Source organism: Rattus norvegicus, chromosome 8 (genome assembly GCF_036323735.1).
Source record: "Rattus norvegicus strain BN/NHsdMcwi chromosome 8, GRCr8, whole genome shotgun sequence".
Classification (NCBI taxonomy): Eukaryota; Metazoa; Chordata; class Mammalia; order Rodentia; family Muridae; genus Rattus; species Rattus norvegicus.
Genome location: NC_086026.1, coordinates 119,427,295 through 119,439,981, shown reverse-complemented (window position 1 = coordinate 119,439,981; position 12,687 = coordinate 119,427,295). Strand labels below are relative to the sequence as shown.

At 39.6% G+C, this 12,687-nt stretch overlaps 1 protein-coding gene across 7 annotated transcripts in view; it reads right to left on the bottom strand.

The window, feature by feature from the left end:
- Setd2 (SET domain containing 2, histone lysine methyltransferase) overlaps positions 1 to 12,687 on the bottom strand; it is an 85,657-nt gene that overhangs the window by 35,882 nt on the left and 37,088 nt on the right. For 4 of the 7 annotated variants that reach the window (NM_001401163.1, XM_063265632.1, XM_063265633.1 and 1 more), the window contains exons 9-12: positions 12,152 to 12,278; positions 10,360 to 10,494; positions 9,263 to 9,382; positions 7,172 to 7,834 (exon numbers count right to left, since the gene is read on the bottom strand). In NM_001401163.1, coding sequence (NP_001388092.1) covers positions 7,172 to 7,834; positions 9,263 to 9,382; positions 10,360 to 10,494; positions 12,152 to 12,278 — 1,045 coding nt within the window. Of the gene's footprint in view, positions 1 to 4,177; positions 4,461 to 7,171; positions 7,835 to 9,262; positions 9,383 to 10,359; positions 10,495 to 12,151; positions 12,279 to 12,687 lie in introns of all 7 variants that reach the window. The other 3 variants (XR_010053985.1, XR_010053984.1, XR_010053986.1) reach the window with 3 other exon arrangements.

Genomic DNA, 12,687 nt, shown 5'->3' with positions numbered 1-12,687 from the left:
ACTTGGGAAAAACGGTTACGCAAATCAGTACTACAGAGATACTAGAACACCACTCCTACCACAGCCATTGAGAAGCTATCCTGAAGCTGGTCTGGAGGTGGTGCATACATTTAATCCTAGCACCCAGGAGGCAGAGAAGCAGGCCTATCTGAGTTTGAGGCTAGCCTGATCTAGAGAGAGTTCCAGAACATCCAAGGCTACACAGAGAAACCCTGTCTCAGAAAAAAAACAAAGGACAGATGGAAGGAAAAAATGACCAAGCCAATCAACCACCTGGGCCACATGACATAGTACTATGATTCTGGCACCCAGGAAAGAGAAGCACAAAATCATCAGACCAATGTACTGTCAAGGTTGGTATACAAAGCAAGTTCCAGGCCAGTCACATATGAAGATTCTATTTCAAAAATAAAAAATAAATGGCTCATACCCTTAAGGATAACATGTTTAGAAAAGAGAACTAACATCTATGCAAGTAATTTCTATAATCTGTCAATAATACTATAATGCATTTTATAAAGGATGACTAAAACCATAAATTCAATTTGTAAAGCTAAAAAAAAAAAAAGATATTCTAAACAAGGAGAATAGCATGCCTGATGAGGAAAGGAGAACATGTATGAACAGGTAACATGGCTCCCATACAAGAAACACTATTGGGCAAGATTAGAGACATGGGCTGGAGAGATGGCTCAGTGGTTAAGAGCACCGACTGCTCTTCCAGAGGTCCTGAGTTCAATTCCCAGCAACCACATAATGGCTCTCAACCATCTGTAATGTAATCTGGTGTGCTCTTCTGGCCTGTAGGCATACAATGAAGGCACAACACTGTATACACATTAAAGAAATCTTTAAAAAAAAAAAAAAAGATTAGACAGACATAATGTTCGTTTCCATAGACTTTGCTCTTTAAGTACTACTTTACTTTCTGTAAATTAAGGGGTTTATGCAATGTTACTACCGAGTCCTCTTAGTCTCATCTATAATTTTAAAAGAAAACCAAGGATAATATATTGAAAGCAAAGAGTGAGAGACACGACAGGGTCTGCCTTAAAAATGTTAGAGAAATCTACGTCCTTGTGTAAATGTATTCCTGTATGGGCACGCATCCCACCAACACACATGGAGGGCGCATATGGAGGCTCCTCCTTCCACTATATGGATTCCAAGTAACACACTCAAGTAGGTCCTCAGGCTTGGTGGCAAATAACTTTAAAAATATCACATAAATAAAGTTTCCCACCAGAAAGAATAAGTATTTCTTGGGGGAAAAAAGGCTAATTAAAAGATAGAAAGGCCAAGTACAAACTGGACCTGGAACAACAGGCTATGCCAGAAATTTTAAAACAAAAATAAATCAGTGAGACAGAAGCCAACAAGAAGGGGTTTTCTCTGGCCAAACAGATAGTGTAAGCATCAAATACTGGAATTAATACAGCATAATCCACCCAAGAGAATGAGAATCCACAAATCTAAAAGTAGTTAGGCAATCAGTGACTCAGACACATTCCATGAAAACACAACTTTACAGAGTTCCGAAATTGCTCCCACCATGTAGTATTTTTTTTTCATCTAAATGAAGGGAGATAGTGTCTCAATGTATAGACACATTGGCCTGTAATTGCCCATGTGGCCCAGGCTGGCCTGGAACTTATGATCCTTTTGGTGATGACACTACAGCATGAGCCACCATCCCCAAGTAAACAGTAACTTTGGAGAAGCCTCGCAGACACTTCGGCAATGTGATTAAAGCTGATGATTTCAGTAATGGAACCACATAGTGCTTTGTCAAAAACATGGCAATATTCCTCATAGGAACATGTATCTAATTTAAAATAATTAATTTTGGCAAAAAATTAACATTGTAGGGTCTGAATACATGGCAGGGAGGAATTTTTAGCCAATCTTCTACATATCTAACACTCGAACATGCGTATCATGTAGAATACACACAGAACCTTCCTAAATATTTCTAAGTTTGAAACTTTATTTGGAATTTAAAACTCACTAGCTAGAAAAATTTATGTGGCTTAACTTACACCAGAAAACTCTCAAGTTACTGACTGGTGTATCATGGTCCTGAGGAAACATTCCTGACGTCTTCTCCCATTAGGAAACTCTTTCTATAATGTTCAATACTCTTCGGCCCCTCATAGCCTTGCACCTGAACTGTTTTTCCTAAACAAAGTCAGGGCCTAACTACAAAAATTACCTTCACAGGCAATAGACACCGAAATGTATAAAGTAAAAATGACTTCACTTAGCAAATTCTATGCTTTATCATTAAAATAGGTTTTGGTAAACTTTTTCTGGAAAGGACAGAACAAACATTACAATCTTTATCACTTCTCTATGGAATTACCAAAGTCTATCACTGGAGTAGCCATAGACAATATATAATATACAATATATAATAAACAATATATAATATACAAGCATGGAGCACAGCCACTTTGGAAACAAAACCGGCAGTGCCCCAAATCTCTAATTGCTATCTTGCCTTTTGAGACATCTTACTATGTAACCAGGCTGGCTTCCAATTCATGATCCTTCTCCCTCAATCTCTGGGGGATTACAGGGTACCAAACAAGATGGACTACTATTTAGATACAAGTAGTTTATATAACAAAACGGACCACTAAATAAAGTGACCTCAGTCAGTGATGGCGCTTCCTTTGGCCGAAGCAGTGGCTAGTGAGCCCCAGGGCAGTAGGAACTACATAGTGAGACCCTAGCTTGACGGGCAGGCAGGGAAGGGGGTGGCAGCAGATACCTCACTGTAAGAGTGCTGGCACATAGCTACAATGCATACCTCTAATCCTGCACCTAGACTATTAGAGCTAGACCCTGTCTCTTACCAGAACAAAACAAACAATAGCAAACCAGTTATGTGTTAGAGCATTTTGATCTTAAAAACAACAACCACTTAAGCCTGTTGGTAGTGGTGCACACCTCTGATGCCAGCACTCAGAGGCAGAGCTAGGTGGATCTCTGAGTTCAGCCTGGTTCTACAGAGTGAGTTCCACACAGCTAGGACTACACAGAGAAATTGTCTCTCAAAAAAATAAAAAAGGGGGTTGGGGATTTAGCTCAGTGGTAGAGCGCTTGCATAGCAAGCGCAAGGCCCTGGGTTCGGTCCCCAGCTCCGGAAAAAAGAAAAAAAAAATAAATAAAATAAAAAGGGGAGGAAAAAAAAAAACCCAAACAAAACCACAGAAACTGAGACACTTAAAAGTATTCTCTATGCAGCATTTCCTGGAGGCAACTCTATGTAGGCTTATAAATCTCTTTTACTCTACTGACTTAACAGAAACCCAGGACATGCAACTTCATGTACAAGTCTTTTTTACAGACAATATTAGTGGTGGAATGAAATTCCAAGCATTGAATCAAAACCATTCAGTTAGGTAATTATATTTCAAGCTTCTATCAAGAAAGTTTAATGTTGAATTTCCTAATCAAACAGTGGTTTGGTCTTGAGACAGGGTCTCTCTACATAGCCTTGGCTGTCCTAGAACTCACTATGTAGACCAGGCTGGCTGTGAACTCACAGACTCTCCTGCCTCTGTCTTCTGAGTGCCGAGGCTAAAGTCGTGCACCACCAGGCCTGCCTAAAATAGTGTATTGTAAAAGCAGTGCCTACAAAAAAGGATGGAATAAGAGAAAAGGAGCAATCATTAAGAAGTACTAACTTATCATTCCTAGGAAGCGTCTGTCTCTAAATCACCTACCCACGGTGACCAGAAGGAGAGATGCACATCCTATATCTAAGTGTTTGTAAAGAAGACCTTAAATTACTAATTATAACCTCTTGATGTGAAGAGCAATTCAAACTGTCAAATTCATGAGACCCTTACCTCCTTTTCATATGACCCAATTGAATGAAAATTTTTCCAGTTAAATTATAATTAATTACTTGTAATCACTGTTTTGCCTTGTGAAATCTAGGCTACATTTTCAGTAGGACAGATGACGTACAGCAATTCTTCTACACAGAAATAGATGCACATGTCGCTGCTGAAAACGTAGCCCGGCTTATCTGTATGTGAACATGAGCATGATCTAGGAAGCAGTGTGCTGGGTGGTGTGAGGGCCCCTCTAGGAGGACTGTGCACAGTAAGTGCCCTCACGCCTAGGCAGGGGCCCTGTGTATACAAGGTATAGAAAAGCAGCTCACTTAATCCTTTCTCGTCAGAAGTAGGGATTTTCCCGGAACGACAACAATTGTTGACAATGGACGCACCAAAATAATGCCGGCGCCAGTGAGTTAACCACCTCTGTCCTCTTTTCACCTATTATATTTTTCATGCATCATCCAACTTCCCAACCATCTTCCTGTTTCTTCACAGAATGCACGCTAGGTTCTCGCTTTTCTTCAGCACGAAGTTGGAAATGGAGTTGAGAAAAGGAGACACATGGTCAGCTGGTGATGTTAACAAGCTCCTTGCTGCCCTGAGAAGCTAGATGGAAATGGTTCAAGTTACAAGGGGGATCACCATCAGATCTGGGAGGACAAAGAGTAATTCATGAAGCTTCATTCCCTTCCCTCCCACCCTCTTACATTTTATTGATGATCCCTATTGTCAGTCTGTCTTCACAGCAAAACCAAGACTAAAGAGTATGAAGTTATCTGCTCAGTTCTTTACTCCATAAAGTGTAGAAAGGACAACTGGAGTGCAGGTCCAGCAATGTTATATATAGTAGACCCACAAGATCAGGGAGAACTAGAGTGGTCAAAACGACCACAACCAATTCGTTCTGGTATGAACTAAGTATCAGCAACTAACACAGTACTTGGCCACAGGTGCTTATTTATTTATCAGTAAGGTTGAAAGAATAAGATATTTTCCTTTCAGCTAATGTTTTCTTGAACACATAGGTGAAGTCAGACAGAAGTAGTTAACTCTTTCAATGCCGGGATGGTGAAATTAGTTTGTTTCTCCAAAACATATCCAATTTATCAATTCCTGATTTCAGACTCCTAGCCAAGTGCCAGCTAACATTTTGTTTTGAATTTAAAAGACAATAGTAATCAAAGTTTAGAAATCAGAGATATGGTAAATGCTTTTGAAAAGAATAGAAGAGGGGTTGGGGATTTAGCTCAGCGGTAGAGCGCTTGCCTAGCAAGCACAAGGCCCTGGGTTCGGTCCCCAGCTCCGGAAAAAAAAAAAAAAAAAGAATTGAAGAATTGAACCTCAGCACCATGTAACAAAATATAAGTTCACAGTAAGTAAAGATGTTTCTCAGCAATGCAATGCCTAAACAAACAAGTGTGGAAAAGAGAGAATTTTATTTAATGCTTCCTCGATGTTAAGAAGTCAGATAAATACAAAGTATGAAATCTAAGAACTAAATATTTTATTTTAAATACAAATAAAACGTAAACCTAAAGTCAATAAGATCATTAATATACACATTATTGTGAAACTACTTTGGTCTTTCAGATAGGAATTCAAAGGATAAGAAGAAGAAGAAATAATTGTGTAGGACTGAAAATTAGGTATTTAGAAAGTGAGGTTAGGTGTTCCAAGTATCAGTCTGAACACATTGCAGAGAACAGTTACAATTACAAACTACTACACAGAAAACCTAAAGCTTTACATCTTACAGATTTTAAGACAAGGGTATGAGATTTTATCTTAACAGTCTAAGAAATGTTGACCAGACTTCTCAGCAAGCCTCTTTAAAAGAACACCCTCTCTTCTACCAAGCTGTGGCTCACTGTCTTTCCCGAGTCCACCTGTGTCCTTGCCTCTACCTCCACCTTTAATACTAAAGTACTGCTGTTCAGGCTGACAGTCACCTCCAAACACCTGAGGAACTTCAAGACCTGTATTGTCACAAAGCAGGCTTTAAATAAAGGTCCAACAAGTACCCATTCTAGCACCTCTCATTTAACCAAAATTCTGATCCCTGCTGTTAATACATGGCATCACAGACAGACTTACTATCAACACTTCCTTTTACATTTATTTTAAAAAGTCAGGTTTCACCCTAAATTTGAGTTTATGCTCAACTCTAAACGATCAAGTGTAACTATGTTAAGAGCACACACTGGTATATGAAGAAGTCTCAGCGAAGTGAACAGGAAGTACAGCACACAACCAACTACTCCTTGAGTTCCATCTAAGGCCCACAGGGTCAACCACACAGTCTAATGCAATGAGCTTTGTAGCTTCACCTGGCTATGAAAAAGACTGCACTGCTGACTTATCCAGCTGTTCCAACCCTGAGAAAAGAAAGGAGGAACAGAAAATATAAAAGGTAGGAAGTAAGCGGTTCCCATAGGGTCATCAAAAACTGGACCCCAGTCCCATTACAACTGAAGTGAATCATTTAGCTCTCATAGGTTCAAATTTTCTTATGTTCCTATTTATTCAAGATCCAGATTGGTTTTTCTGAAAGGCAAATTCTACACATCTTACTGCATTCTTTACCAAGAATATAAATATATATACATACATTTATGCCATCTATGACAAAGTTTCCAGACTGTTCTCCTTGTTATTTATTTTGAGACAGGGTCTCTCTATGTGTATGCATATCCTTAGCTGTCCTGGAACTCACTCTGTAGACCAGGCTCCCGTGTCCCTCTGCCTCCCCAGTGCTGGGATTAAAGGCGTGTACCACCATGCCTAACTTCCCCCAACTAGTTAATATGGTTTGTCCAACATAAAAAAAAAAAAAAAGGACTTAAGGGCAGAACTATTTCAAAAGTAAACCAGTGCCACGATGTTCTTTCTAAAATTAAATTTTATGATATTTTATAATGTGATGTTCCTAAATTAGCAAGGTTTTCCAATCAATTTCATTGTTAATTAATTTTCTATAACCCACTCACTAGATTTCCAATTAATTTAAACATTTGTTGTCATTACATATTAAGTTTAATACTAGATGGATTTTTATTTTATGTGAAGAACTAATAAAATCACCAATACGCTGCACTTTTCTCAGTGAGAGAAAAGGAGGCACTATCTGGACACTGCTTTGACAGCAATGGCTCTTACAAAGGCTTCACGAACACTGGAGACACAGCTATTCACTAGCTGAGAGATCATAGTCCATGTTTCAGAAATACTCATGGCTGGAAATGTCAGTTTTTATTTAGATTTATAGTACACAGAATCTGAATAATTCAGTTACAGAAACAAGAAAAAAAGTTCCTTACCTTTAGATCTTTCCAACTGTCTAGTAGCTTGGTAGCCAAATCACTTATATCCACTGTTTTATCTGGTGGTTCCTGGCTTCTCTCACTCTCAACATCAGACACACCCTCTTCCTCATCTTGGGATGGTGTTTCCTCGGCAATAGTTTCTTCTAGTTTTGTGCCATTGCTGTCTTTGGGCTCGGTCTCAGTGTCAGCCTCCGGTTCAGATATGGGTAATTTACTGACGTCGATGGTGCTTTCACTCTCAACTTTGGACTCGCAGAGTTGTGATGGCAGGAGCTGTTGGGACTGCAGTTCTTCATCTTCCTCCACAGTGACAGTCTCTAACTGATCCAGGTCCTCTTTGCCATCCTTGCATTCTAGCTCACTGGTGACGTCTGAGACTGCACTGTCCATGCTATTTTCACTTATAATCTTTAGTCTGCGAAATATGAGTTTCTTGGGAGTATCTGTATCCACCTCTGTGCTCGGCTTGGCAGAAGGGTCCGGTGTATTAAGCGGTGTGTGAGCACGTGATGTATTCTCACTAGAATACCCGTCTCCTTCACTTAACTGAGGAACAGCAGTCTTAGTCTGAGACCAGCGTTGAATAATTGGAAGTACTTTGCTTTCTTCCAACATATTTTTAGTAGGAATGGGCAAATGCTCCAAAGTCTTTATAATCTGATTAAACATAACAAAAAATTAATCAAGCACTGTACAGCTGACCTTCCAAACATCAGGTAAGGACTCACATACAGGAAATGTCCACTTTGGGTACTGTCTTACTAAATTAACACCTTCACAAATACAGAGGCCGTTGAAGGCTATAACATTATTTCCTTTTAAGATGGAAGAAAAGTACAACTAAAAAGTATAGGGTAATGACACAACGCCAATGTCACAATGTCACCACTAAGTGTGACTGATAAATACTCTCTAAAGGAAGGGATCCCCACACTATGCAGCTTAAAAAAAAAGTACTAGTCTTCATTTCCAGTCTAATTTTCTATAAAATTCTCCAAGTTATGTAACAGAAGCTTGGGGACCATACAACACCATGTATTAAAATAATAGTTTCCACATCTGATTCAAGCATTATCTCCTAAGTTAGCCTGGGATAATAACTAGGTGAGGACAGCTATTGCATCCCTTAAACTGAAATCTAGGTATTTCTTACAAATTAGTTTCCAGTATTGGTCTATAAAAACCTAAGTCCTCCCCAACTTATTCCCAGATCTCTTCAAAAAAGGCTAAAGGCAAGAAAAATTACTATACGCCCACTTCAATACTTCATTTTTATTTTTGGTTGTTCATATTTATTTTGGCTGAGCCATCTCACCAGACCCCTGATACTTCATTTTTAAGTGTTTTTATTGGCTGGGCGGTGGTGACACACATCTTGAATCTCAAAGGCAGAAACAGACAGACTTCTATGAGTTTGAAGGCGGCCTGGTCTACAAAGTGAATTCTAGGACAGCCAGGCCTAGAGAAACCCTGTCTCAAAAAGTCAATAAAAAACTAAAGTGTTTATTAAAAAACTGACTCTGGGGGGCTGGGGATTTAGCTCAGTGGTAGAGCGCTTGCCTAGGAAGCGCAAGGCCCTGGGTTCGGTCCCCAGCTCCGAAAAAAAGAAAAAAGAAAAAAAAAACAAAACAAAAAACTGACTTTGGGGTAGAAACTATGAAAAGTCACAGAAAGTTGTAAAAATGGCAACCCAGTAATAATGTTGCCAATTAATCTTTACTCAGCCCTTTGAAGACACTTCTTTGCTTCTCGGAATGTTCTAAGTCTTGCCAATAATTTTTCAGAACTCAAAAATTCAAGTTTTTTATGTTTTCCCCATAATTTAAAGCTAATAGTCTTAGCAATCAACTTCCTATCAAGGACTGAGCTTACAGTTCTTGGTAGACAGATAGAACTGATTTTCTATACAACAAAAGTCTCTACAAAAGCAAAGTTATAGCCACAGGAATGATATGGACATAATAAATATTTTTATTATTTGATACTGATGAAGTGTTAAATTCATAATCACCGATATTATAGCCCCTCCATCTAAGCTATCACCCGACTTAGTTTTAAGAAACAGTACGGGAAATGGGAACTGACCTCTTCCTGAAGCTTCTGGTTACTTTCCCGGCCATCGCCGAGCTCTGCCATCCAGATCCACAACAGTGACAACCCATGCCGTTCCAGAAATGACTTGAGACAGGACTGTGAGTGTGTGTTCTTTCATAGAGAGAAAAAGGTATGACGCAGGGTGTTAGGGAGGCAACACCAGTGCAAATGTTACAGAAAGCCCACCGTGAGAAACAAAGTTTACTTAAATTAATGGACACATAGATACACATATCCCAGAAACTCTACTTTTATTAAATATAATTAGACATCTAAAAAATATGATAAATAATCTTTTTAATTTGTCTTTACCGCAGCACTTTTTTTTTCTTTTTTTTCAGAGCTGGGGACCGAACTCAGGGCCACTGAGCTAAATCCCCAACCCCTACCGCAGCACTTTTATCCAATTCATCCCCAATCACCTACTCTTGTCTCCTCCTCACTGACCCACTTCTCTACAATGAGTCCCTCCTTCTACTTTCATGTCTCTTATAAATGTAATTAGTTACTTAAAGGAACATACACTACAGATGAGAACAATCTCTTCTGGTAGCTCACACCTTTAATCCCAGGACTTGAAGGCTACACTGTACATTCTGGGATAGCCAGGGCTACAGAGAGAGAAACCCTGTCTCAAAAAAACCAAATATTTCACACACACACAACACCCCTACCTCCTCTCAATAGTGCATTTGAACTTAATTAAAACTGGAAAACTATTAAGACACATCATTTACAATGAAAGTCAGTCCTGGACCTGATAAGATGGTTCAAGAAGTTAATAGCACTTGCCTGTGAGTCTAATGACCTAGGTAGACTAGTAACTTGTGGGCAGAGAGCTATACCAAGTACCATGAATTATCATAGGAAAAGAAATCCACCATGTGCCTAACTGAAGGGATAGGCACATCAGTTCTGCTATTCATAATATTATTGAACTCTTCCATCATTTTCATGGATATGAGCTTTCAAAGTTCTAAAGAACTTGCATGTCCATTTAAAACATGATTAATTTTCCTCCATTAGCCAGACTTCCATTTAAATGCCCCACCCTAAATTCAGAAGTACATTAGTATTAAAGTGCTTACCTGAATAAGCTTGAGACAGGTAAGCTTCTGTTCCAAAGTTTCGATTCTAACCATGAGCCGGGATAAACTAAGAACTTGGTTCTTATCAGAGAGGCCTTCACCATTTTCCATCAGTGCTTCAAGTTCTCCATCCACCTATCACAGCAAAGAAAACAATCTAGTTAAAAGACAAGTACAAACCACTCAACCAATCAAACTTTGGGGTGGGGGTGGGGTCTTCACAATTAACTTAGGAAATGAAAAGTGCAACCACAAGAAGGAGCCATGCATTAGGCTGGGGAACAGACCTATCATTAAGCCATGCCTATAGTATTACCCTTGAAAATTGAGGAAGAAGACAATGAACTGGTCAAGGCCAGCCTAGGCTACTCTGCCTCCAAGCAAGGGGGGGGGGGGGAGGGAAGAAAACACGCATAACATCCCATATCAACAAATCTGTTAAAATATAAGTTGAAAGCCAGGTGAGGAAGCCATAGTCCAGGCACTCACTCAGGAGACAAAGGGAGGTAGAAACCTGTGGTTCCAGGATAGCCAGAGCTACACAGTGAAACCCTGTCTCAAACAACCAAATTAGCTTGATGTTCTATGCCTTTAATCCCAGCACCTAGGAGGTACAGGTGGATCTCTAGAGTTCAAGGTCAGCACGGTCTAGAAAGGGAGTTCTAGGATAGCTAGAGTTACCCCCCCCATCTCAAAAAACTTAAATAAACATAAAAATTAATAAGATCAATATGAAAAGCATTTCATTCATTCATCAACTATGTGAACAAGAAATTATTTAAGGCCTTGGGATATGGTTCAATGGCAAAATATCTGCCTAACATACACTCTTCAGCACTCAGATTGCTGGGCAAGGTGGACCAGGTCTATATCCTGTATTAGGAAGTTGAGGCACAAAAATTAAAGACTATCCTTTAGGGCTGAAGAGATGGCTCATCAATTACAAGCACTGGTTGATCTTCCAGAGGATCTAGATTTGATTCTGAAGACCCACAGCAGTTCACAACAGTATGGGACTCTAATTTCAAGGGATCTGATGACCTCTTCTGCCCTTCACTGGCACCAGACACACATGCGGTACACAGACACACAAACAGGCAAAACACACAAGAGAAATATTTTCTCTAAAAAACTGTCCTTAAGGAGGTAAAGAACAAATCATTTAAGATGAACATATAAAATAAAAACTCAAAGCATTAGCTAAAATATAAAATAGTTGCATCTCTCCTGCCCAGCAATTCCACTTACAAGAACAAAACACAGAAAACCATCTGCACATTATGTATCAGGAAAGCCTATGATGATCACTACAGTCACATTCATAAGGCAAAATACAAGTAAACACCATAAATCTGTGAGACACAGTCAAACAAACTGGTCTGCTTATTCAGTAGAATACACATAGGGCAGGTGAGGTGGCTCAGCAGGTAGAGGTGCCTGCTGCCGTGCCGATGACCTGACTTTGAGCCCTGAGACTCACTTGCATACAGGTAACAGACTCCTGCAGACTGTCCCTTAACCTCCACACTCGGCACACCTGTGCACATGAGTACACTCACCACCCCGAAATAAAACAAGCTCAGAGGAATTATGAGCCAAAATTTAACAGTTTTCTATTATAATCTATTAAAGTAAAAAACAAACAAACAAAACAAAAACAAACAAAAAAATCCCAGCTGTTCACATTTCTTTTCCAATATCTAATCCAAACCTGGATTTTACTTTTAAATTAATCAGAAAAACTATTTCCTTAAAACTTTTACTATAAAATTTGAAAAACAGCCAAACTTACTGAATCCTTCTTTCGAGAGCGTTCCTTTTTCATCTTCCCCCCTGCAGCTCTGATACTGACTCTGTTTTCTCCTCCCAAGTAACCCCGACAGTTCGCTGATCCACAGAAACACTTCTGAGCCTCCTTGCTGTGAGGGAACAGAATTATGTGAAAGTAAAGCACGTTAGAGTGACAACAGGTTAAGAATCATACCAACCTACAGGAAATATAAACATTTTAATAGTAAGAGACTCTTACAAACCTGCTTCAAATAGAATGTTTAAGAACTACTTTTTCTACCACCACCACCCTTTCCTTCTCCCTCTCCCTCTCTCTCTCTCCCTCCCTCCCTCCCTCTCCCTCTCCCTCTCCCCCTCTCTCTCTCTCTCTCTCTCTCTCTCTCTCTCTCTGTGTGTGTGTGTGTGTGTGTGTGTGTGTGTGTGTGGTGGGGGAGACAAATTCAATCTGTGGGTTCTACAAGTTCAACAAGAGTTCTACTAATGGGCTTCATTTTCAGTCCCTTTACTACTTTCTAGTTTCAACAGGTTGGTCAGTCT